This window comes from Phytophthora sojae (assembly GCF_000149755.1).
Source record: "Phytophthora sojae unplaced genomic scaffold PHYSOscaffold_12, whole genome shotgun sequence".
Taxonomy (NCBI): Eukaryota; Oomycota; class Peronosporomycetes; order Peronosporales; family Peronosporaceae; genus Phytophthora; species Phytophthora sojae.
Window position 1 is genome coordinate 1700556 of NW_009258126.1, and position 25229 is coordinate 1725784.

The following is a 25229-nucleotide window of genomic DNA, read 5'->3' on the forward strand; positions in this document are numbered from 1 at the left end:
CAGATTGTTTGGATTGTGCTCGTCTGCAGCTACCCTCGCATTGGCATGCGCAAACAATTCTTCACGTTCAATTCGCTGGTAGCGAAACTCCTCCGTGGAAGTGTTCAAGCTCCCAAACTCGGATTCGAAACGCTCGATAAGGCCCTCAGTTGTCGCGGCGGGACTCCCCACACGAACTGCGGAATGGATTCAAGCGTAACCTTCAGTTTATTTTTTGTCCCTGTTGGCGCAGCTTGCTTCTGGTCATGGTTGGCGAGCAAGTCTCGGAGCCTCCCAATTGTAAGCTTTGACACCACGTTGTGTTTTGCCGGTTTCGCCTTATTGTGCTCCAGGAAGGCGCGAAGTTCACCGATAGTACGAACATTGACGGAGTCCTCTTTCAAGGCCGCCTCAATCACCGGTCCGATGTTGTCAATGCAGCGCACGCCATCGCCATCTTCCAGTAACCCGTCCATTTGAATCTTCTGACGCCGAAAGCCCTGCGCATCCTGAAGCGGGGTCACAAATATCAGAGCAATTTTCACCAAGTTCTTTTCCACTTTCTCCACCCATTTTCGAGCAGAAGAGGTTGCACATTTCAGCGATGCCGCGCTCGCCGACTTGGTATTTGCGCTCCTCGACGTCGATGTCGTTGCCTTTTGCCAGGAAATAGGTCTGCTTCATGTTCCCGTGGGAGGTGACGTGGAGTCCCATGTGCCCAAAGTGCTCGTTGCAGTAGTAGTTGCAGGACGGACACCGCACATCGCAGTAGTGGATGGTACTCTGCACTTGATCTGCCGCTCCGGCACATAGCAGACTTTTGATACATACCTTGCCAGCGTTTCCAGAGCTGCTGCTGCTGCCGTGAGACTGCGTCCTATCACTCACTGGGGCAATACAGGAATGCTGGACCCCTTCGTGATCTCTCGTGCCGCTAGCTAGAACCTGCGCGCACTGCTTCTTGCAGCCGTTCATCTCCTGGAAAATGTACTGGAACGAGCCGCGCGCACCGGTACACGTACGCGCCGACTTCTTTAGGCGAACCTTTTGCTCGCAAACGCCGTCAACCATGCACATCGCTGGACACCCGTGACTACCAAGGCACATGTGCGCAACCGACCCACCATCTTCAGCCCCATGGCCTGCGTAGGATAAGCTACATTCCTCCGCAAAGGCTCGAGACTCGTACAATTGTCCGTGAAAGTGGTTCTTCTCTCCACACTTGTTCTTGCATCCTGTCATTAAGCACGAATGGAGGCACTGCACTGCACTGCACCTCTGCGCACTTGTGTACCGAGTGCTCTCGCTGGATGTCGAGAAGACAAGTCGCGTTGCAGGTTTCAGCTGAACAGGTAGCACTCAACATACTACGAAGCCAACTTGCCACCTTCATCTTGCGTCGACGCAGTACAAAGGCCACAAAAGCGTCAAACGAGCTCTGGTGCTCCGTAGTAAGTCTCGATTTGCCATATTCCGCCCCTTGTAACTGCCGGAAGAGCGCGTTCATCATCTTTTGAATCTGTCTTCCTTTCCTGCCGTCAAGCGCAGTCACGTCGACGCCCAGATCAAACTCGGAATCTTTGATACCGTCCAGCGCTACGGCGTCATTCAGGGGCGTCCACTTCGGCACAAAGCTAGGATAGGCCTGGAACACTTCTTTCGCTAAGATTACAACTTTTTCTCGAGCACCAACGCGCAGGACGTCCTCCTTCAAGTGATCGGGTATGGTCGGGTCGGTCACCAGTGACTGGGAGACGTGGCACCCCGTGCGCAAGATCCCAGGCAGCTTTTGACTCGCATCGGTTGTCCATGCTAGTCCAGTCCAGAATCAAGATTTTGGCCAGCACAACTCGAATACAATCCAAAAAGGCTTTACCCGTGACGAACCCCCCTGCTTCCTTCCCAAACGGAGCCACGATCTTCAACAAAGTCGCAGCCGAGTCCTTCTCCATGCTCTGATAGTACTCAATCGTACCGAACGGCGGTGCGCAGTTAATTTGGAGGCTACCGGCGTACATCTCCATGAGGAAGTGCTCCCTGCTAGACTTGAAAATGGCGTTCATCTTCGCTTTAAGTTCAGAGTACACGCCGCGCCGGTCATTCAAGTTCACGTCCTTCACGCTCATATACAATAGCCCACGGAATAGTCGCGGGTCGTTCTTGATGAGCTGGACGCCCTTCTGGAAACGGGAAAACAAATTGTCAAGGTCCTTGTCGAATCTACTTTCCATCCGGAAGACAGTGAACAGGGATACCGAGGCATTCAACACCGACAGGAAAATATCTTCTTGCTCGGATCTCTCAAAAGAGCCGAGACCCTCGAAGTCCAGCACAACGAGGAGAATGTTGGCGGATACGAACCGCAACGACATCCAAGCCCCATCCGTGCAGCGTGAGCCGGAGATTGCGAATGATGTGCCGGTGAGGTGATTCAGGAAGTAGCTTTTGCCCGTTGACTGATTCCCCATGGACGTGACCACGGCGCATCTCCCACTCCACGACTCGAGAAGTGGCGACAGCAGTCCAAACCGGATCGACTGGGCGATCTCCGATGCTTCGGTCCCGCCTGAGTCGCTTGATTCGCTAGGAGTTTCCGCTCTGGAGCTACTGGCCATGTCTTCGCCGTTGTGCAGAAGCTTCAGCATGTTGTCCTCTGCCCGACAAATTTGCAAATTTGCACTGGCACGAAAGATATCACGGCCATCAACACGCGTCTCACCGATCTCGATGGGAACGCAACTGTGCTCGTTATCGTCTTGGTCAGATCTAACCCAGAGAGAGGCTTGTTCAGGCGTCGCAGATCTGCATCAAGTTGGCGAAATATTCTTTACAAACTGCAACTGCATCGTCCGGAGCGATCTGGTCGTGGCTGTTAAGTAAATGAGGTCAGAAAAGGAAGACCACTGAGAAGAGTCGACAGCGCCGGAGACTCGAGTCCTTTGAGGAAGGTATATTTGAGAATGAGAGCACACTTGGAGCAGAGGCTCCGTACGAACATGGATAGGGGAATTCCCCTTGGAGACGTGGGGCTAGATCTCTAACCTAGCTACACTTGTTGCCTGTCCTACTGCTGGACAGAATGAGCACTCGCAATGACACATATCACCTCATTGGTAACATATCACCGCTGAGCAATGCTTGCAAGGTTTTCCTACTTGCAACATTAAGAGCTGGAGAGACGGCAATACCCAGGTCAACGGAAGTTTGGACCCCCGGTTTAACTGCTTCGTCAATGAGACTGCGCGCTGGGAACTTTTCAAACACGTGGAAGAACACCCGCAGCCAGTGTTCGTTTTCCGCGTCGCCTTCGGCATCTGGATCAGCGCGCAGACTCTTTGAACGACTGGTCCTTGCACCACTCTCTGACTCCAGGATGCGATAGGCCTCACTTCGAACCGTGACTTTTAGCTCTGTAGCGTGGACTACCCCTCTGTCGCCATCAACCACGTACAACACGTCATCGATGCATCCGACAGCAATATTCTCAGGGGTCATACTATCAAGAACAGGAGCACTAGGTAGCTGGCGGTGGTCTTCACTTGAGATGGAGTCAAGTCGCAGCTGCTGGTTCTCATCAACGCTAACCCGACCAAGTACCAGCTCATCAGCAAAACTGAGCACACCTCCTTTCCAGCCATCGTGGCCGCCATGACCCTCGAAAGATGTCTGCTTCGATGTCTGTCGGATTCTATTGTCGAATGACTGCAGATGGCCATTCCTGTCCATGGCGCACAGTGAGCGCTCCGTCAGTATGATATCCGCAAAAGGGGCTGTCAGGCGGAATGTCGTGTCCAAGTCATTGCTTCAATGCTTGTGAATGATTCATTGAATCTGCACAACACAGCGCTGCCTAGACGATCGGTGTTTGCTCCAAACGTAAAAACCACGCGTCGATCACTCGCTCGAATTGAGCACAACGAACAGGCCCGAGGAAACGTCCGCACGTCCGATTCTTCAGCTTCCAGCTCTTCAGCGTTCTCCAATTGCAAGCCGGCGAGTAACTGCCTTTCCGTCCTTGACGAGGATTACGATAATCTGGCACGTCTTCACAGTGGCGAGCTCTAACAATTCCGCTACTGGTTCAAACTCCATGGTCCCCAGCAACGAAACTTGAACAGGATCAGCACTGCCTAGCTGGTACATCCGGAGGACTTCGGTCGGCTCTTTCTTCACTTCCTCGCTCCACTTGATACTGACAGCACTGTCATCTGCTGTAAAGCTTAATCGACTGACCTTTAAGCAAGGGTGCTGAGCACGATCTTGTAGGCGCTGGGGCATGTACAATCTTGCACGAGTCTGGTTATCCAGCTGCGAGATGACGTCAAACTCCTTCAACCGCTTCAGCAGAGAACCATACCGTTGTTGCGCCATGTCCATCGCTGATGCATTGCTTGGCCATCTGATGGCGAACAACATATCGGCGTCTCGAACCATTGTCTCGTAAATGTCATCAGTGTACCGCGAAACTTCAAGAGCAATTCGATCCCTGGCTCGCACTGCATTCTCCTCATACCTCTGATGCAACTCGTGCAGCCCTTCTGCCGGGAAATGGCCGAGATTCTATAACAAGTTGTCGCGAGCTTCAGCCGGCCGTAGATAGCCACTCGGAAGCTGAATACTGCGTCGCTCGAATTTCTCGACAAGCCAAGTGGGAAGGTCAGTGGTGGGCACTAGCCCGCCATCTGTGACCCACTTTGTAGTTGATGGCGCCGCGCTTTTGACGACAATGGCAGGGAACACCCCACCAACGGGGAATTGACGACTTTGACAACTTCCCGCAACTAACGTCGTCGCTCTGCTCTTCTTGCTTCTGGACCTGAAATGCGATTGAGCAGGAGTCCCAATGTGGGCCGGAGCTCTCAGACGCTTCGCTTCTGATGCACTCGATGTCTTCAGGTGATAAACAGCACGTGATGCTGGAGCTCAGCGACATCAAAAACCGGAGAATGTATGCTGGGGTGTCACGGATCACCTCGGGATCGAACAGACCAGCATTTATCCAAGCAAATACGACATACTGGCAGCATTGTGGATCAATCTCGCCAGTTTTCTTGATGCAGTAGACGCCCTGGCCGTGAAGCGGAAGATTCTCCTCACAGTCGCGGCTCCAGAAGCCCATTCGCTCGAGCTGAGCCTTAACTTCCTCTTGCTTTCCAAATAGGCATCCGATCTTCAGCTGACGTTCTTCTGCCTGGTCTTCTTCATGAAGCGCGTCGCTCCCAACCGCTAGCTTCTCTCGCATGAAGCGCGCGAGGTCCGAGTCGTACTTGCTAGGGGCAAACATCCCGGACTCGAACTTGTGCATCGCCGCCCGGTTGCTTTCGTCGGATACAGCCATGCCCAGCGAACGACACAAACGGAGCATGTCGACTTCATCCACCACCACTTTCAGTACTCTGGCATTATTCTGCAGCTCTTTCTTGAGCCGTAGGATGCGGAAAGTAGCGTCCGAGACGACGGCACTGCGCCGAACCTTCTTCCGAGCCATCATTGCCTCTCACTGCGCAGAATCGAAAGTGATTCCTTTGTTTTGCGTGCTGGTCCGGAGGTTGGGATGGCGCATGCTCAACGGCTGGGTCAAGTCGTATCATACTTAGCCCCTGTCGCGCTCAAATTCTGGAGATGAAATCAACCGTGCGCAGCCAGCGCCCTGTCAGTGGGAAGGCCGACTGACTGCGAATACGCGACCAGCGAGCGGGACAAGACGTCGACATCGGCTGATTGCTGCAGTGCCCGAGTGGATGCGCCGTAAGAGATTCATCCCTGCAGCACTCCTCAGTCTTCTGAATCTGCGGACCACTCACTCTCGTCCCAAGGACCCCCGTCGATGCGTTCTTTCCCAGCACGTTGAAGCTTCACCTTCCACCTCCAGCACCACTAACTTGCCGTTGACAATGATGCTGAAGCCGATCAGTGAGTATCTGAAGAAGCTTCTGAGAGATCACTCAGTTTGGAGGTGGATCGTAAACGTTGGAACTGCATGTACTGGCCTCGGATAGAGCAGGATGCTGGCAAAGGGGAAACCGGAAGGTCGCCCGAGACGGTCGGACGTTCTCAAGCATCTCGACGCACCAGTAGATCGCCGACGGCGCCGTTATGCCGCGCCAGAGGAGAGAGTGCACTGAGGAGGGGAGAGGTGTCCGCCCTCCTTCCTCTGCTTGACTTGATCGGGGTCCTGCTGCTCCTTTCAGGTATTCATTCACCTGGCAGCAACTCAACAGAATCCCACGGACCGGGTGTTTCGATTTAGTGCCTTAGTTTGAGTTAGGAATGGCCCGATGGCCCTGGCCAAAGAGACTTAGTGTGCTTCGTTGGCTGCTGCTCCCTGGTTACAGCATTTTGAGCAGTTTCCCGTCTAGGAACGGTTTGCCTCGAGCTTTCAAGCCTGGAGAGGCCTCATCGTTGGGCACGGCGGCACTGCTGAGCAGCATGGTGGCGTTCTCGTCACTGAAACCAACCATCGAAAGGTTCCTACGCGGCCGAAGAAGCAGTCGCGGCTCGGTGAAGCACCAGGAATGCCGTCGGCCGTCGCGTCGGGCAGCACCCCAGCCGCTGCGACGACTTCAGCCCCGTTGGTGTTCCCGAGAGGGCTGCCGATGGAGTACAACTACCACGAGAGGAAGTTCTACGTGCGCGACTGCTACTCTACCGACTACAAGATAGTGGTGAAGCTGCTGTGCCGCCGCCAGACGGAAGTGGTGACGGTCACCGGAACGCCAGGTGCGAGCTGACTTTGCAGCTAGTGCACCTCATAGCGGGGCCGTATTGACTGTGTGCCTGTGTCATGTAGGTGTCGGGTCCATAAGTGTGTGGAGATTCAATTCAGTGCCTTCATGAAAGCATGCAAGAACGTGTGCGGGGAGAAGAACCACTTCCATGGCCAAGCAGAGGAGTCTCGTGTGTTTGCGGACGACATGGCGGCGCTGAATGTCGAGTACACAAGCTGCGTCGCAAGAATCAGAGGAGCACTGAGCGCCACAAGTGTGGACTTGTACCGAGCAACGATGGTCGCCGCGGTGCTCGGCGAGTTTGGAACACGTTCTGTCGCAGTTGGACCCTCTGGCGAGCACACACAACTGACCGCACGTGTGCTCCCCCTTCTCGCACTCGCACTTCCCCTCGTGGCCGGCACTGCGAGAACTCGGAGGAGCATTCGACTCGGAGCCATCGCGGCACTCGGCGTACTCGCACCTACCGCGGCACTTGTGGTTTGTACCGCAGTGGTGCTGGATCTCGGTCAAATGGGCCGTGGAGTGCGTGCATTCAAGCTAGCAGCCACCGCAGCGGTGCTGACATCGGGATAGCAGCGTCACTAGTCGGTCCGCAAACCGCTGCTCCAGCTTTGCTCGCGTCTCGGACAAACTATCGCCCAATGCACCACGAAGCCAACGTGACACCTTCATCTTGCGGCGGCGCAGCACAAACGCTACAAAGTCGTCAAAGTGTCTCTGGTCCTCCGTGGTGACTCTGGAGGAGTCCTTCTCCTTGAACCCCAGTCCCAAAAATTTCTGGAAAAGCGCCACCAGAATCCTTTGCACTACTTTCAGCCCTCGGTCTTCGATGGCAGTCACGTCAAAGCCGAAATCGATCGCCTCATCGCCAATACCGTCCAGTGCAGCAACGCGGTTCAGCGCCTTCCACTTGGTCGCGTATCCTGGATACGCCTGGCATACCTCCTCTAGCGAGACGCATAGTTTCTTCTGGCTGCCTACTTGCAGCACGGCTTCTTTCAGCTGCAGGGAAATAGTCGGATCTGCCACCAGAGTCTGCGGCACGTGACACCCGGTACGGATAATCCCGGGCAGCTTCTGCTTCACATCGGAGACCACCAAGTTCTGCGTGCTCTTGTCCATACTGGTCCAGTCCAGGATCGAGATCTTCGCTAGCACGATGCGAAGGCAGTCCAGAAACGCCTTCCCCGTGGAGAACCCTCCTGCAGCGCTCCCATTCGGAGCTATGATCTCGAGCAAACCCTTCGCTGCGTCATTCTCCATCGACTGGAAGTATTCCAGCGTGCAATTAGGCGGCGTACAGTTAATTTCCACTTGTCCAGCGTACATCTCGGTCAGGAAATTGTGCTCCCTGCTCGACTCAAAGATCGAGTTCAGCTTTATCGCCAGCTCGTCGACGACGCTTTGGTGGTCGTTCATGTTGACGTCCTTGACGCTCATAAAGAGCAGCCCTCGAAAGAGTCTGGAGTCGTTCTTGATCAGCTGCACCCCCTTCTGGAAACGCGAAAAGAGTCCGTCGATGTCCTTGTCGAAGCGGCTCTCCATCCGGAAAATCGTGAACATGGACACCGAAGCGTTCAACGCGGACAGGAAAAAGTCCTCCTGCTCCGACCGCTCGAACGAGCCGAGGCCTTCAAAGTCCAGAACCACCAGGAGCGTATCGGCCGATAGAAACCGGAGGGACATCCACGCTCCGTCCGTACAGCGCGCGCCTGAGATTGCAAAGGTGGTTCCAGTCAAGTGGTTGAGGAAGTAGCTCTTCCCAGTCGACTGCTTCTCCATGGACGTCACGACCACGCAGCGCCCACCCCACGACTCCAAGAGCGGAGACAACAAACCGAAGCGAATCGATTGAGCGATTTCCGATGCCTCGGTCGTTGCTGAGTCGCTCGATTCACTCGCATTATCACTTCGCGAGGCGTGCTTAGTGTTATCTTCGCCGTCCTGCAGCAACTTGGGCATGTTGTTGGACGGGAACAAACGAGATAATCGATGTCAACACTCGCCGAACTGTAACTTTCTCCAGGCCTTCATGGGCTTCATTTGAGCCGTGGCAACTGAAATTCGTGGCCCGGCCAGGGGCTTGTTCAGGTGCCGGAGATCCCTCATGAGATTGTTGAAGTAAGCCTTGCACACTGGAGCCGCATCGCCTACAAAAGGCTCTTCCTGGCCGTCTTCAGCGAATACCAAGCGAACTTGAACAGCGCACGACGCGTCTGGGCTCATGGCGCTGTCAATTAGACTTCGGACGGGGAACTTCTCAAACACGTGGTAAAACACCCGCAGTCAGTGCTCCGGAGCGTCACTTGTCAGCGTTTGGCCACCTCGCTGGAGCCATCCAGCTTTTGCACCTTTGCCGGACCGCTGGATGCGGAAGGCTTCGCTTCGCACTGTCACGCTCAGCTCCGACGCGAACAATGCACGGACTCCAGCATCAACCACGTACAAGACGTCGCCCATGCACCCAACAGATACGGACCCTTTGGGCGATACTCCGTCGACGACTGCACTGGGAAGCTTGCGGTGATCCTCCCTGGAAATCGAGTCGACAGCCAACAACTGACTGCATAGCAAGCCTCCCACCCAGTTCAAGCATAGCAAGCCTCCCACCCAGTTCTTCGTATCACTCCGACCACCGAGTTGCACCTTGTTGGAAATTTGACGCGTGCACGAGTCGTACGACTGGAAACCTCCTTGTGCGTCTAGCGCACAGAGCAAGCGCTCGGTCAGGAGGACGTCCACAACGGGGGCTGTCAGCCCGAACGTAGCGTCCATGTCGATGTTGCCGCGCGTACCCTGGATGGTGGTGAACGACTCGTTCAACCGGTAGAACGAGGCGGTACCAAGCCGCTGGTCAGCCGCTCCGAACGTGAACACTACGTGTCGGTCGCTAGCTCGAATGAAGCACAAGCAACACGCCTTTGGGAACGTGCGGACGTCGAACTGATCGGCGGCCAGCTTGTCCACTGCGTCCAGGTCGATCGGGAACAGGATCCGGCGCACGATTGTTTTATCATCTTTGACCACGACGGCAACGAGCTGGTTTGTCTTCACAGTCGCTAGCGTACGAAGCTCAACGCCGGCCTCGAACTCGATTGTTCCCATTAAAGACATTTGAACCGGGCTTCCAGAGTTTATCTGGTAGACTCGAACCACCTTAGTAGGTTCCTTCTCCACTTCCTCGCTCCACTTGATCATTGCGTCTGTGCCGTCTTGACTCGTTGACCTGCTCGTTACCGCTGAATATCCGTCTGACGAAACCTCGGGCCAACGCTTTCAGCCACCCTTCTTGGCTACTGTTGTTTGCCGCCTCAACTGGAGTCCCGTTCATGATCTCGTTCAGTATAGCTTCATGCCTCGAGCTGTTGTTCACATACGCGTCGTGCAGAGCCTTCATATTGGCCTGCATCCGCTCGGCCATGCGCAGCGCTGTGCGTGTTTCGTCCTCCAGACCAGCCAGCACGCCGTGATCGTTCAGCGTCTGCAGCAGGTCTTTATATTGCGTCCTCGCCTTGTCCATCTTGGAAGCATTCGCTGGGGTTCTAGCAGCAAAGAGCACGTCGGTGTTTTGGGTCATGACTCTGTTCAGCTCTTGGGAGACGGCTCGATCAATGCGCTCCTTTGCCTGCACCAGCTCCTCCTCCAGGCTCTTACGGAGCGCAGCCAACCCGTCATCCGGATAGCAATTAAACTTATCGAGAAGACAGTCACGCGCAAGTGCTGCTCGCAATGGCTCAAGAGGCAGCTCCAACGTGTAGCACGAACATAGCTCCATCACCCCGTCCACAAAGTCGTCCATCGACATCGCTTTACTAAACGTGGTCCAGTCGGTCGTTAACGGGGTCGCACTTTCAACCGCTACCGCCGGGAACACTCCACCGATGAACTCGACGCTTTTAATGGGGTCGGCGGACGGAATGACCGCCTTCGTGGGCTTTGCACAGCGCACGCTGTCGCTCTGCTTCTCTTGCTTCTGGACTCGAAACGCGACCGAGCACGAGTTCCACTGCATGGTCGTGCTGCTGGACGCCGCGTCCACTTCGCTCTTGACACGCAGGAAATCGTCTCGCGACAGGCAGCAGCTGACGTGGGGGCTCAACGCCATCAAGAACCGAAGCTCGTACGCGGGGGTGTCGCGAATGGAGTCCGGGTCGAAGAGACTGGCGTTCAGCCACGCGAACGCAACGAACTTCCGGTGATCTCCATCTGCGCCACCCTTTTCAATGCAATAGACGCCTTGCTCAGTGAGAGAAGACACACAGTCGGAATCCCACAACTCCATCCGAGTGAGCTCGGCCCTCACTCCGCTCTGCCTGCCGAACAAGCAGCCGATCTCCACCTCGGGCGGCGCGTTGTCCTCCTCGTCCGTGCGACTGCCAGCAGCAGCAAGCTTTTCGCGAATGAACCGCGCGAAGTCGGCGTCGTAGCTGCTGGGGCGGAACTGTCCGAACTCGAAGTTGCGCATGGCCACTCGGTTGCCCTCGTCAGATACGGCCATCCCCAGGGCGCGGCACAAACGAAGCACGTCGACTTGATTTACGACGGCCTTCGACACTTTAGCACCGTTCTGCAGCTCGTGCTTTAGCCGCAGAAGGTGGAAGAGCGTGTCCGACCCCACTGCGCAGTACAGAGCCCTTTTGCGAGACATCTTGGACTTGGGCGCACCAGACCGAACTGAAAGCTTCTTAGCGAGCGAAATGTAGGATACTTGAGACCCGCCCGTTGGATCCCGCAGTGGCATGGGAAAGGTGCGTGTCGGTTCTACTCAAACCGCGCTCAAGTGTTAACTGTCGGGCAGCCAACAGCAGGAGGCCGAGTTCTTCTTACTGCTGTGCAGTGAAAGGTTGAAGAAAGCAGCAACGCCAACACGATCATGGTCCAGATTCCGACTTTCGAACAACCCCAAGAGGGCACGCAGCTAGAATGCTGAGAGTCCTCCTTAGTGTAGCGTCGAAGAAATCGTGGCTCTTTTCGAGCGTTGTTCACACATCCGGAAGGACTCCCTCCGTTTGCCTCCACTCCACTGGGAAGATCTCGAATAAGTGCTTGGGGCAGGTTCAGTCGCGCGTGGATCCACTTCATGGTGTTGCCCGCCAGTAGTACAGGCCACAGCAGGTGGATCAGCACGTTCTCGACCTTGAGGTTGCGGTCCTCGACCGTGTGCGCGCCTACGTCGTGGGCAGGGTGTTGATACCCCTCTTGGGGAAGGTCGCTTCGGTAACATCACGCAACGTCTAGCAGAGCTCTTCGCCGTGGCAACTCCGAGTATCGGTCGGACGCACGCAACGTGCTCGTAGAGGTCATGCGAGAGCGTCTTGACGTGCACTCGAGTCCGCTTAGCTTGTCGGTGGACCGGCCTCTCGTGCGGCTCTTAGCCGGAGAAGTTGCGTGCTGTCCTTTGAACAGCCATCTGAGATCGCCAACAGAGACAACAGACGGCCTGTGCGTTGTGACGGAGCGTGAGGTTGACAACTAGCAGTAGGTCGCCGCACGCCTACATAACACTGCTTAGGTGCGATCCTAAAGTGATCATTCCACCGAAGTACGGTTCCCATCAATCAAATCGACAAACATCCAACATCCTTGAAGCCAGCAATTCAACTTTCTCACGATGTCGAATAAGCAGGTCGATGCCCTCTGCGTCGGGTTGCGCCCAAGCCGTCTCTTAGCCATACACCAAGATGGGTCGATAGCAAGACACTTGTTGTAGCTGGTACTACACTGTAGCCGCTAGCCCAGCAACACCAACACTCTGCAGAAGATGAACAGCTGCAGCAAGTAAGGACGGTTGCTCAACTGATGAAGTATGGACTGCTATGCAGACGCAGCAAGTACGGACGGTTTGTGCCACCAGAGTGGTCACCTCCAAGAGCATGCATAGGACAAGAGCAGCTACTGCAAACTAAGGAACTGCTCAATGCATATCACTTCTACTTTTCCTTTGGAAGCGACACAACAACACTAAACGCCTACCGGTGGAGCACAAGTTTCTCGAGAGGGAGTTCTTCGTGCGCGAATGCTACGGCCAGTACTTATTGTCGTCCTGAAATATCTGCTAGATAGGTCAAAAAATGAAAGTCGCCATACCTGGCGTCCCGGTGACCGTCACCACTTCGCGCACGTAGAACCTTCTCTCGGTGAGCTCGTGTTGCATGGGCAGCCCTTACGTGGCTGTCTTTCCTTCCTTTTCACTGGTGGTTGCCGGGGCTGCTTATTTGGCCGCGAGTTTGTTGACATGGAGAGTTGACCACTGTGTGATACACTGGATTGAGAGGAGTCGACCCAAAGTCAAGATTGAAATGAAAGTCAAGACTGGCACGTTCCAGACGCGATGGATTACCCTGACTTCATTTTTTTTCGCAACCGCGTTATCTTTCTCACAATCGACTTGTCCACTAATGCGGTCGTCTTGCTCCTTCACGCTACTCAAAAGTAAAAAGTAAACACACAATCCGGGCCGGATGCAAACCTCAGCACTCACCCACGCCATTCTCACGAAGCTTTCGTGCCCGACACTTCCAGCGCAAGGCTCGCCTCATTGTTGCACAGAACGGCAGCGATGCGCTGGAACTCCGTCCTTAGCGCTTTTGCATCCAGTACGTGGCAATACTCTCCGCCCATCTCATCCGCCATCCGCTGAAGCACCGACAAATTCGCGCGGCCAAACCCAACGACGAACGCCTTCAAGTCGTACCTGGCGTACGTGGAGCGGATGTGTTGAGCCAGAGCAATACCCAGCTCGATATCGCAGGGGTAACCGTCCGAAAAGAAGATCAGCGCGGCCTTAAACTCCTGGAAATTGTTTCGCGACAGAACTTCGTTGGCGGCTCGCAGGCCCTTCTCAAACTTGGTCCCCCATCCAGAGAATGGCACAGTCATCCGTAGGGCGTCGGGCAAGCGAGCGCCTTCACAAATGATGCGGCTTTCGTGGTCGAACGTAATGTAGGTAACCAAGTCGTTCTCTCCTCCGTCCTCCAGACGACCGATCCCAAACTCGTTGCAAGCGCAGAGCAAGTCTTGCCATGGCTGTCCACTCATCGACCCGGAGCTGTCGAGAACGAGCACGCTGTGGAACTTGCCCGTATCAACAGTGTGCACGCACTCGAATTTATGTCCATTGACGTATGAAAACCCATCGTCAGCGCCTTCGGGCTTTAATTCCGGCTTGTGCCAAGCGTCCAGGACACAGAAAGAAGGCGCTTCATCGGATCCTTCGTGCTCAGGTGCGTTGCATTGGTATGGACACTTGGCAAAGGCCGCGCGCTCCTCATCGTTGCACGGGTCCTCCCATCCGATAGTCGACCAGAATTTAGCGTGCAGGAGTTCATCCATGTCTCTGTCTGGAGGCGGAAACAGGTTGTCCACGCAGTGGCGGCGATGATCTTCGCTGGCGTCCGCAGTGTAGACGCACTTCTCGTCCCCTTTCCCCTCGCAGGAGAGGTAGTGCGTGTGGCCGCGACCCATCTTGGAGCAGAACAAGTTGCACATTTCGGCGATTCCTCGCTCTCCCACTTGGTACTTCCGGTCCTCAACGTCGATATCGTTCGTCTTGGCCATGAAGTACGTCTGCCGCATGTTCCCGTGAGAAGTGGCGTGCAGACCCATGTGACCATAGTGCTTGTTGCAGTAGTAGCTGCACGATGGACACCGAACGTCACAGTAGTGGACTGTACTCTCATCGTTGCCTTCTGCTTGAGCGAGACAGGAATGATCACTCCCTTCGTGGTCCTTTTCACCACTAGCCAACACAAGCGCGCAGTGCTTCTTGCAGCCGTTCATCTCCTGGTAAATGTACTCGAACGATCCACGCGCGCCGGTGTAGGTGCGAGCCGACTTCTTCAGATGAACCTTGTGCTCGCAAATTCCATCGACCTGACACGTCTCGGGACACGCGTGGTTTCCAGCACACATATGCGCGACTGCTGCATCGTCCTCGACGCCTTCACTTGAATCACCTTCGCTTGTCAACCCACTTTCCTCTGCAAATGCTCGTGACTGCACTCCTTGTCCATGGAAATGGTCCTTCTCGGCGCACGTGTTCTTGCATCCGTCCATCAAGCAGGTATGAAGACATTGCACCTCCGCACACTTGTGCACCGAGTGCTGTCGCTGGATGTCGAGCAAGCAGGTTGCATTGCAGGTATCTGCAGAACACTTGGCTCCGCAAACGTGGACTTGAACGGAGCAGCGGTGGTCTCCAGTATGCTCGGCTCTCTTTGAGCACGCTTTGTCACAGTTGGACGCGTGAGCGAGCACACACGTCTGTCCACACGTGTGCTCTCCCTTCTCACACTCGCATTTGCCTTCATGGCCGGCACTTCGGGAGCATGGCGGGGCCTCAATCAAGTCGGAGTCCGCGCAGCATTCGCCGTACTCGCACCGTCCAAGACACTTGTGATCCGTGCAGCAGCTGTGCTCAATTGCTGGCGAGTGCGTGACTGAGTGCATGCATCCGAGCTGGCACCGCGCGCACTTGTGCTGGCACCGCGACAGATAAACTGGAAGCGGGTTTACATAGCGCTGTTCCAGCTGTGCACGTACCTCCGACAAGTGCTCACCAAGCATCCCGCGCAGCCAGCGCTCAACCTTCAGCTTGCGGCGGAGCAGTACAAAGGCCACAAAGGAATCAAAACAGCTCTGGTCCTCCACCGTCAGCCTCGAACTTCCGTAGGTTCTACCCAGCAGTGTTAAGAAATACTGGAACAGCATAGCGATCGTCTTCTGGACTGCGACCACCTTCTTGGCTGGGACTGCCGTCACGTCAAAGCCCAGATCAATTGCTTCGTCTGCGATGCTATCCAGCAGAATGCTATCGTTCTGTGCCGTCCACTTGGACGCAAACCCAGGGTTCGCTTCACACAGCTCCTTAATCGAGACCACCAGCTTCTTTCTGGTTCCCACCAGGAAAACGTCCTCCTTCAGATGCAAAGGGATGGTCTTGTCGCTAACCAAAGGCAGCGAGATGAGGCAGCCCGTACGAAGAATCCCAGGGAGCTTCTGCTTCACGTCCGCTACCAGCAAGTTCTGGGTGGATTTATCCATACTAGTCCAGTCCAGAATCGAAATCTTCGCTAGGACAATCCGCAGACAATCGAGGAAGGACTTGCCAGTCACGAAGCCTGGTGGAGCTCTGTCAGAGGGAGACACGATCTCGCACAGAGTCCTCGCCGCGTCATTCTCCATGCAATGATAATAATCCATCGTGCCAAACGGGGCCGAGCAGTTGATCTCCAATTGCCCAGCATACATCTCCGTCAGAAAGTTTTGGTCCTTGTTGGACTCAAAGATAGTGTCCAACTTTGCTACGAGCTCGTCGACCACGCCCTGTCGATCGTTGATGTTGACGTCCTTGACGCTCATGTACAAGAGCCCTCGAAACAGTCGCGGGTCGTTCTTGATGAGCTGGACGCCCTTCTGGAAACGCGAGAACAAACCGTCGATGTCCTTGTCGAATCGACTCTCCATGCGGAACACCGTAAACAACGACACGGAAGCATTCAGCACCGACAGGAAAATATCTTCTTGCTCGGACCTCTCGAAGGAGCCCAGGCCCTCAAAGTCTAGCACGACAAGTAGGACGTTCGCAGATACAAACCGCAGCGACATCCACGCTCCGTCCGTACAGCGCGATCCTGAAATGGCGAATGAGGTTCCTGCCAGGTGGTTCAGGAAGTAGCTCTTCCCCGTCGACTGCTTCCCCATCGACGTGACCACCACGCAACGCCCATTCCACGACTCCAAGAGTGGGGACAGTAGTCCAAAGCGGATCCACTGGGCGATCTCTGACGCATCTGCACCATTTTCACCAGAATCGTCCTCAGAACTCGCAGTACTTGCCCTCTTTGCAGAAGATCTGCTATCTTCGCCATCTTGCAGCAGCTTTAGCATATTGTCCTCTGCCCGGCAGATCTGAACAGGGACGAATGAAACAATCGCCATCAAGGCACGACGAACCGACTTGACCTCCAGAGTAGTTTGATCCTCGGTCTCTTCAGACGATATGCACTTCAGCTTCTTGGATAGATTCAATCCAGAGAGCGGCTTATTGAGCCGCTTCAGGTCCACCATCAGGTTGTTGAAGTACTCCACGCATACGTCACGACCACCGTTCATTGCCTCTCCGTCAGTGACAACAACTTGCAACTCTAGAGAGAACGGCGCGTCTGGGTTCATGGACATGTCTACAAGACTTCGCACTGGGAACTTCTCGAAAACGTGGTAGAACACCCGCAACCAGTGAACAGCAGCGCCTTTCGAGCTCTTGTCGGCTTGTAGACACCCCTGGCGACTATTCTTCGCCGCATTGCCAGACCGCTCAATGCGATAGGCATCACTTCGAACAGTAACTCTCAGTTGCGACGAGTAAATGACTCCTTCGCGAGGGTCGACCACGTAGAGAACGTCGTCAATGGTCCCAACGGCAAGATCCGTCGACGTCAAACCAGCTCCAACAACTGCAGTAGGCAACGCACGATGGTCTTCGCTGGAGATGGAGCTTAGGCACAGTTGCTGGTTCGAATCGATTCTTGCACGCCCTACGACAAGCTCATCAGCGAAGCTTAGAAGACCTCCAATCCACGTGCTCTTGTCCTTGTCTTCACATGGCACCTTCTTAGAGGTGCGGCGGGTCCGGATGTCAAAGGACTGCAGAGCTCCGTTGCCGTCCACAGCGCACAACGAGCGCTCTGTCAGAAGAATATCCACAAGGGGCCCCGCCAAGCCAAACGAAGTATCCATGTCAATGCTGTGCGTCAACTCGACGCTCGTGAAGGCCTCGTTGAATCTGCAAAAGGCAACAGTGCCCAGACGCCCTGCGCAAACTCCGAACAGGAACGCAACGCGTCTGTCGATCGCTCGAACTGCGCACAGCGAGCACGCGCGTGGGAATGATCGGACCTCAAATTGATCGGCTGCCTCCCCGAAGAAATCTGGTTGTAGCGGGAACTGCGCTCGACGTACTATGGTCTTGCTTTCCTTCACGAGAATCGCTACAGCCTGATCCATTTTCACCGTCGTAACTTTGCGTAGCTCCAAGCCCGGCTCAACCTCCATGGCTCCCATCAAGGATATTTTGCCAGCTTCAGCGCTGTTCAGCTTGTACATGCGAATCACTTTGGTAGGCTCTTTCTCCACTTCTTCTCTCCACTGAACACTGACGGAGGTCTCATCCGATGACAGTATCATCCTGCTGATGGCGACTCGAAGATGATCCTTACCGGATTTCAAATAATCACGAAAGCGGCCAAAGGCCTTTTGCTTTACAGCTTCTTCCTCCTGGTCAAACTGACATTCACGGTCGTATGACGATTGTTGGAATCGCTGCTTCGACCTTACAGCTTGCATCATGGACACAATTCTGTTGACCTCGTTCATCCAAATGCCCTGCAATCCGGGCTGGTGCCTCGCCATTGCGACCCTAAAGGCATTGCTGAATGGATCGTCGTCAATGCTGAATAGCCACCGCATCATTACTAGCAGTCGGTTGCTGCTGTTAACAGGCTCGATTGGCTCCTCCATCACAACTTTGTTCAGCACCTCTTCAAACGCCAGGTGGTCGCGCTGGAAAACAGTACTCAGTACTTTCATCTGCGCTTGGATTCGATCAGGAAGATAGAGCATCTTGTAGTCGCAGTAATCCATGCCACGGAGCACTTCGCAGTTCTCCAGTTGTTGTACAAAGGCCTGATATCTTCTTAGAGCCACATCCATGTGCGACGAGTTCTCTGGACTTCTCACAGCAAACAGCAAAGATGCATCGTGAACTCCATCTTCGTCGAGTTTCTTGGCCCACTCTAATGCTTCACGATCAATCCGCCGCTTAGCCTCCTCGCTGTGCTCCACGAACTTGCTCCGCAAGTCGCGTAGTTCTTGGTTCGGGAACTGATCAAAGCTTTGGAGCAAATAATCACGCATGGAAGCCGGGCGGAGATGTCCGCTTGGTAGCTGAACCGCGAAGTCTTCGTGCTTCTTACCGAGCCACTCAGCAAAACCCAAGCAAGGCAAAACCTTGGTTTGGGTAACCCACTCAGTTGTTAAAGGCGCTGCGCTTTCAACAGCCACGGCCGGGAATATCCCACCGACAAACCAAACAGACTTGACGCGGTCGGATTTCGGGATCGCCATCGTCACGACTTTGCCGCAAGAAATGCTGTCGTCTTGCTCCACTTGCTTCTGCACTCGGAACGAAACTGAGCACGATTTCCATCGCGAACTTGGCGTGTCGGATACAGCATCCACCTCAGCCTTGATGCGTTCAAAATCTTGCTCAGACAAGCAACACGTGATACTGGCGCTTAGCGTGATCAGGAATCGGAGCACGTACGCCGGGGTATCCCGAATAGCTTCCGGCTTGAACAGATCCGCGTCCAGCCAAGCGAACACGACAAACTGACGACGACTTCCAGCCCCGTCGCCCCGTTCAATGCAGTACACGCCTTGGTCTTCAGGTTGCAGCCCGTCTTCGCATTCGCTGCTCCAGAATCCGATCCGAGCCAGCTCAGCTTTGATTTCGAGCTGTTTGCCGAACAAGCAGCTGATCTCCAACAGATCTTCGCCCTCACCGTCTTCCTCTTGCTGCGCACTGCAGCCGCTTCCATCACTCAGCTTCTCTCGAATGAATCGCGCAAAGTCAGCGTCGTAGTCGCTGGCATTGAACATGCCAAACTCAAAATCGTGCGTTGAGTTACTCTCGCTGGACACGGACATGCCCAGCGAGCGACACAGGCGCAGCACGTCGACCTCATCCACCACCGCCTTCAGCACTTTGACGTCGGTTTGGATCTCGTGGGCCAACCGCAGCAGACGAAAACACTTGTCCGATATGGCAACGCTCTGCCGAGCCTTCTTGCGCGCCATGGTTCCACTTGAGCTCTGCACGGCAAAACGAACAATGAGCAAAAACTCAAAGCTTCAAAACGTCCTGGGTCGATACCGAACAAACCGTTAGGAGAGGAGTCCTTGAGGCTTCATCAGGCCGTTAGCTCCTGCAGGCAAAAACTCGCGAAAGACTCGACGATAGAAAAGAGGCCGAAGAACTGCCGGTTGGGGATCATCTTCTCTCTATTCAAACCTGGACCACACCCACATCATACTCCTCTCTCGTTTTGCCGACGACAGTTAGAACGAGGAGAAGCTGGAATGCTTCACGGAAGTGCCCTGAAGAATCTGCTCAATCGGCACGCGTTTCTGCTCCATGGTGTCGCGGTCTCGCACCGTCACGCACTTGTCCTCCAGCGTATCGAAGTCCACAGTCAAGCACATGGGCGTGCCGATCTCATCCTGACGACGGTAGCGCCGTCCGATGCTGCCAGCCACGTCGTAGTCCACACTGGCACTGCCGCACAACTCCTCGAACAGCTTCTGGGCAACGTCCATCAGCGGCTGCTTCTTGGAAAGCGGCAGCACCGCAAACCGGTACGGCGCGATGTCCGGGTGCAGACGCAGCACCGTGCGCTTGCGGCCGTTCACCTCCTCCTCGTCGTACGCATCCAGCAGCATCGAGAGCATGACGCGTCCAGCTCCAAGCGCCGGCTCGATGACGTGCGGCAGGAACTCCTCCTTGGCCACTAGGTCCTGGTACTTGAGGCTCTTGCCGCTGGCGTCCATGTGCTTCTTCAGGTCGTAGCTCGTGCGGTTGGCAATGCCCCACAGCTCGCTCCAGCCGAAGGGGTACTTGAACTGGATGTCCGTCGTGGCGCGCGCGTAGTGGGCCAGCTCCTCGGGCGCGTGCTCGTGCTTGCGCAGGTTCTCGGGCTTGAGGCCGTACTTGGTCAGGAACTCGTAGCACTGGTCCACCCAGTACAGGTACCAGTCGTCCGACTCGTCCGGGTGCGTGAAGAACTGCAGCTCGAGCTGCTCAAACTCGCGCGTTCGGAAGAGGAAGTGGCCGGGCGAGATCTCGTTGCGGAAGCTCTTGCCCATCTGGCCCACGCCGAAGGGCAGCTTCTTGCGCATGGTGCTCTGCACGTTGGCGAAGTTGATGTACGCGCCTTGGGCCGTCTCGGGGCGGAGGTAGATCCACTCGCACGTCTCGTCCGTGGCGCCCATGTTGGTGCGGAAGAGCAGGTTGAACTTCTTGGCCGGCAGGAAGCTGCGCTTTTCGCTGCAGTTGGGGCACGCCACGTCGTGCTCCACGAGCAGCGCGTCCATCTCGGCCAGCGACAGCGTGGCCACGGCGTCGATCTCCTCCTGGGTCTGCAGCTTGGCCTCCAGCAGCTGGTCCACGCGCACGCGCGAGTTGCAGCTGCTGCAGACCGTCATGGGGTCCGTGAAGTTGTCGACGTGGCCCGAGGCCGTCCAGACCGCCGAGTTGAGCAGCACGGAGCTGTCGAGCCCCACGCAGTTGGGGCGCTTCTGCACGAACTCGAACCACCAGCGGTCCATCACGTTCTTCTTCATGAGCACGCCTGCAGCGGTTGCAACAATCAATCAGAGACGCTAACGCTAGCGTTACCATTGGTGTCAGAGGAGTGCAGGGCGTACCGAGCGGGCCGTAGTCGAAGCTGTTGGCCAGGCCGCCGTAGAGCTCCGAGCCCGGGAAAATGAAGCCGCGGTGGCGGCACAGCGTCACCAGCCGCTCCTGCAGGTTGTCGGCCGCCGCCTTCTTGGCGAACCCGCGGCGCGCGGCGCCCAGAGCCGCTCGGGAGCTCACGGAGCAGCTTCGGTGCAGCATGAGATGAGATTGACACACTTTTGAGCCTGTGGCCGAAAATTGAGTTGTGGGGCCAGTATTCAGAGTAGGTTACGCTGCGATTACAACCGCTCGAGGTTACGCATGATGAGGAAGGAGGCGCTGCTGAGGTTACTGCTGCTCGGTGACGAGTTGGAAACGGCGGGTAATTGGGCTGCTGCAGTGGGAGATGAAGGTGGAGGGGATGAAGACGCGTTAGATCGAGGTGGTGAAGCGGAGGAGGAAGCGCAAGCGCCGCTGCTAGCCGCGATCGAGGAGGTTGTACCGCATCTACCCGATTACAGCGCGGTATCCTCGAAGCTGATAGGGTTACTGGGGTACGCTGAGGAGGCATACCCAGGACAAGTGAATCGGCTTGTGCAAGGATGGCTCGAGCGTACCCCTGGATACGGCGTACCCTTCAGGAGATGGGTACTTCTCGACTGGCTAAAGTGTAGCCATCTGACGTCAGCGGATCCTGAAGCACTGCTGCAATGGCGACACGCGCTGTTTGTGGCGGCAACGAGCGAGACGGTCACGACGTTGAAGCGGGCGCTGCTGGGATACGTTGACACTGTGGATGTGGCTCTTGCGGATCGATTTGATGGCGAAAGTGTTGGCAATTCACTCTCGAGCACTCCAACTGCAGCCTCCCAATCGATCGAGACGGTGGAGGAGCTGTTGGACTTCTGCTGGATATATGCAGAGCAGCTAGCAAGCTGCAGTCTGCTTTGTGCTGCAAAGCTCCACGCACTGGCGGTGCGGACGCAGAGAAGCGCGAGTAAGCTCATGGAGGACGAGGAGGTGCTGGTGAGGTTGCGGTGGTCGCTCGTGCTGAAGCCTCTGCTGTTCAAGCCGCTGTTGCAACATGCCATCGCACTGAAGGTCCTTCCAGGCAAAACGATGGCAGGCCAAGTCGGGATGAGCCACGAGTTGGGTGGTCTTGTGAGGCTAGTCGATCTTGGCAGTCGAGAGAGGATTTTCAGGGAGATGAAAGCGAGCAGGGAAGAGTTAGAGAGAGCATTCACCACTGCTGCCGCTCACGTGCATGCTACCAAGCCGGACACCAAGGAAGCATCGATTGTTGAAGACTCTGCAGTGAAGTATGTCGAATCGCTACCAGTTGACAAGAAGAAACTGCTTCTTGCCGAGCTGGAACGAGACCTGGACGACGCTCCACCGCATTTGTTTCCGCACATCTTCATGGTCTTCAGCTTGGTAACCAGTGCGGTTATATCGTCCGCAGAAGGCTCAGAGCTACTCATGAACGCCGTTGAGATCCTGCTCTCCGTTTTCGACCGCCGAATTCACGACCCGTCCAGCTGCCTCGACGCACTTGGACTGCTGCTTCGACTATCGCTCGCTAGCCATCCACTCTGGCAAGACAACGCACCGCTCTACCTCAACACCGTCGAGTCCCTGTCGGAGACCGCAACTATCCAAGTCGATCCAAAGGTGAAGTGGGCCGCCCGAATGGCCCTGCAGCAGCTACTGTTCGAGTGCAACGTCCTGCTTCTCCACCAGAACCAAGCGAACCTACGTAACGTGCTGCTTCCAAGCACAATGCGGCTCGTCTCCATCCGCCTGGGAAGTTAATGGCACAAGCAGCTTCTGCTCTTCGGTGTTTTTATTCTGCGTTAACATCACCTATGCCTTCCCTCGTGTCCTCGCATCAGTTGCCGTCCGCGGGCTTGGACATGCCTCCCTTCGGGCCTCGGATCCGCTGGCGCATGTCCAGCTGGCCGCGCTTGCACTCGAAGTAGGCCACGCGGTACTCCTACCCAAGAGTATCAACAGTATCGACAGCTCAGTTCAAATTCATCAGCTCTGCCCGCTACCGCAGGCAGTCGACGCACCTGGCACTCGTGCGAGTACGCGCGGTCGTGCAGACACTGCTTGAGCGTCTTGGTGCCGTCCGCCATGCACTCCTGCTGCACCATGCAGTCGCGCAGCGCCTCCGCCATGTCGCGACAAGCCTTGCCCATTTCTGGTCTAATTGTCTGTCTGAGGCTGGGAATAAGCTCGATGAAGTTGCCCAAAGGTGCTCGAAGTTGCACAATTGCGTAAAGATGCACCAAGTTGCGCACCTTTGGGCAACTTTCTTTACCGAAGTTGCACAAAGTTGCTGAAAGTGTTGCTTTAACGAATCCTATCTTTCTAGAAGCGAGCGATGCACTTCACTTTGCCATTCGTCGACTTTTGACAAGATGCTTCCACGTGTCCGCCTGCTGCTACTGGTGCTGACCGTGGTGGCCGCGGCCACCAGCGTGCTCGCCATGTACGGCCCGCGGGACTCGGTGGTGATCCTCACGGACAAGAACTTCGAGAAGGAGGTGCTGCAGAGCCCCGACTACTGGCTCGTGGAATTCTACGCGCCCTGGTGGGATATCCTCTTTCCTCCTATGCAGCTCCCCCCCCCCCCCCAATGCAATGCAAGCTAAGCGTGCTGACTGTTGTCTACCAACTGACGTAGGTGTGGCCACTGCAAGAATCTGGAGCCGGAGTACAAGGCTGCAGCCAAGAAGCTCAAGAAACACGTAAGCGCTCGAAATTTCGTGGTCTTTCGAGGAAATGTTGAGCGGTGACGGCGAGTTGATGCACTGACGAGTAACCTTTGAAATGCGGGCTTGTACGTTCGATGGATTATTGTTGTAGGCGCGCCTGGGCGTCGTGGATGCCACGGTGCACCAGCAGCTGGCGCAGAAGTACCAGATCAAGGGCTTCCCGACGATCAAGGAGTTTGGCGCCAAGAAGAAGCGTCCACAGGACTACCGCGGCGGGCGCACGGCCAGGGACATCGTGCAGTATGTGAAGAACTCGCCTGAGGCCAAGAAACTCGGTGTCAGCGGCGCCAACGTCGCGACGCTCGAGTATGACAAGGTGCACGCCTTCGTGAACAAGGAGCTGCCGTCGGCCATTTTCTTCGGCAGCCCGAAGAAGGGCAAGAAGAGCGCCAAGGTGCCGGCGTGGCTCGGCAACGTGGCCGAGTCGTTCATGGAGGGCAAAAAGAAGAAGAAGAAACCCACCGTCCAGCTCGCGTTCGTGCCGGGATCGGACGACAAGATCGCCAACCACTTCGGACTCACCGAGGAGCAGCTGCCGACCGTGATCTACGTCTACCCGTCTAGCCAGAAGTACGTGGTGTCGGAGGAGACCAAGCTCAACGAGGCTGCGGCCAAGAAGTTCATCGGTGACGCGCTGGCGAACACTGAGGCGGCGGAGAAGGACGAGTCGCTGCCCAGTGTGCCGCTGTTCCCGTCGCCCGAGGTGGCCAAGAAGAAACCCGTGGTCACCTTGAAGGAGCTGGACGCGCAGAGTGTTCGCGACTGCACCTCCAAGCGTGGCAAGATGTGCGTCGTCGTGGCCAAGGAGGACGCGGAGCTGGTGCGCTCGCTGGCCAAGAAGTACCGCCGCGACCCGTTCACCTTCCTGTCGAGCAAGCCTGGTGCGCAGGCCTTCAAGGCGCTGACTGAGTTCATCGGCGAGAAGACGGATGTTCCCGAGGTCGTTGTCGTCAAGCCAGGCCGCAAGGTCAAGTACTCGGGTACGTGCGTGTGGACTTCACAACTGCTTTGTTGCGCTTGTACTCACCTCTTGGTTGCTTGCTCTTGTCTCCGGTCGCAGCTCTGTCGGGCACGAACGACGAGAGCGCCATTTCGGAGTTCCTCGACAAGCTCGTGGATGGTTCGACCCCGTTCTCCGTGCCGAGCGGCGATCTGGAGGCTGCGCTGTCTGGCTCGTCGGACGATGCTGCCAAGCACGAGGAGCTGTAGGCTGCAAGTCAAGTAGCTCCACTTTCCCTGTCATTTTTTCTGGACAAACACGCAACTGTCGTTTTGCGCACCAGTGTC

At 55.8% G+C, this 25229-nt stretch overlaps 10 protein-coding genes across 10 annotated transcripts; 3 read left to right on the forward strand and 7 right to left on the reverse strand.

Annotated features, from left to right (window-relative positions):
* Positions 1-394: 394 nt before the first annotated feature.
* Positions 395-2624, reverse strand: PHYSODRAFT_253899 (hypothetical protein; the record flags this gene model as incomplete). Its single annotated transcript, XM_009538981.1, has 5 exons — positions 395-488; positions 575-705; positions 811-1121; positions 1348-1791; positions 1856-2624. The coding sequence occupies 5 exons, from the start codon at positions 2622-2624 to the stop codon at positions 395-397; spliced, it is 1749 nt and encodes a 582-aa protein (XP_009537276.1).
* A 2012-nt stretch (positions 2625-4636) lies between these two features.
* PHYSODRAFT_528927 (hypothetical protein) lies at positions 4637-5467 on the reverse strand (the record flags this gene model as incomplete). Its single annotated transcript, XM_009538982.1, has 2 exons — positions 4637-4850; positions 4911-5467. 2 exons carry the CDS (start codon positions 5465-5467, stop codon positions 4637-4639), a joined length of 771 nt encoding a protein of 256 aa, XP_009537277.1.
* Positions 5468-5984: 517 nt separating this feature from the next.
* Positions 5985-6710, forward strand: PHYSODRAFT_340767 (hypothetical protein; the record flags this gene model as incomplete). The annotated part of the gene is made up of 2 exons (XM_009538983.1): positions 5985-6009; positions 6364-6710. 2 exons carry the CDS (start codon positions 5985-5987, stop codon positions 6708-6710), a joined length of 372 nt encoding a protein of 123 aa, XP_009537278.1.
* An 86-nt stretch (positions 6711-6796) lies between these two features.
* PHYSODRAFT_340768 (hypothetical protein) lies at positions 6797-12864 on the reverse strand (the record flags this gene model as incomplete). The annotated part of the gene is made up of 9 exons (XM_009538984.1): positions 6797-7020; positions 7061-7211; positions 7293-8663; positions 8769-8969; positions 9102-9899; positions 9937-11364; positions 11730-11922; positions 11993-12080; positions 12798-12864. 9 exons carry the CDS (start codon positions 12862-12864, stop codon positions 6797-6799), a joined length of 4521 nt encoding a protein of 1506 aa, XP_009537279.1.
* A 338-nt stretch (positions 12865-13202) lies between these two features.
* On the reverse strand, positions 13203-17771 carry PHYSODRAFT_528681 (hypothetical protein; the record flags this gene model as incomplete). Its single annotated transcript, XM_009538985.1, has 1 exon — positions 13203-17771. The coding sequence occupies one exon, from the start codon at positions 17769-17771 to the stop codon at positions 13203-13205; it is 4569 nt and encodes a 1522-aa protein (XP_009537280.1).
* Positions 17772-18848: 1077 nt separating this feature from the next.
* Positions 18849-19565, reverse strand: PHYSODRAFT_529138 (hypothetical protein; the record flags this gene model as incomplete). The annotated part of the gene is made up of 2 exons (XM_009538986.1): positions 18849-18921; positions 18991-19565. Coding segments are annotated over 2 exons (648 nt in total), but the record flags the coding sequence as incomplete, so codon positions are not given.
* A 261-nt stretch (positions 19566-19826) lies between these two features.
* Positions 19827-21381, reverse strand: PHYSODRAFT_253949 (hypothetical protein; the record flags this gene model as incomplete). The annotated part of the gene is made up of 3 exons (XM_009538987.1): positions 19827-21115; positions 21192-21288; positions 21361-21381. 3 exons carry the CDS (start codon positions 21379-21381, stop codon positions 19827-19829), a joined length of 1407 nt encoding a protein of 468 aa, XP_009537282.1.
* Positions 21382-22038: 657 nt separating this feature from the next.
* On the forward strand, positions 22039-22974 carry PHYSODRAFT_528772 (hypothetical protein; the record flags this gene model as incomplete). Its single annotated transcript, XM_009538988.1, has 1 exon — positions 22039-22974. A coding segment is annotated over one exon (936 nt), but the record flags the coding sequence as incomplete, so codon positions are not given.
* A 76-nt stretch (positions 22975-23050) lies between these two features.
* Positions 23051-23363, reverse strand: PHYSODRAFT_340772 (hypothetical protein; the record flags this gene model as incomplete). The annotated part of the gene is made up of 2 exons (XM_009538989.1): positions 23051-23155; positions 23235-23363. 2 exons carry the CDS (start codon positions 23361-23363, stop codon positions 23051-23053), a joined length of 234 nt encoding a protein of 77 aa, XP_009537284.1.
* Positions 23364-23585: 222 nt separating this feature from the next.
* PHYSODRAFT_348281 (hypothetical protein) lies at positions 23586-25223 on the forward strand (the record flags this gene model as incomplete). Its single annotated transcript, XM_009538990.1, has 4 exons — positions 23586-23758; positions 23852-23915; positions 24034-24922; positions 25003-25223. The coding sequence occupies 4 exons, from the start codon at positions 23586-23588 to the stop codon at positions 25149-25151; spliced, it is 1275 nt and encodes a 424-aa protein (XP_009537285.1). The 3' UTR covers positions 25152-25223.
* Between the last annotated feature and the right edge of the window lie 6 nt (positions 25224-25229).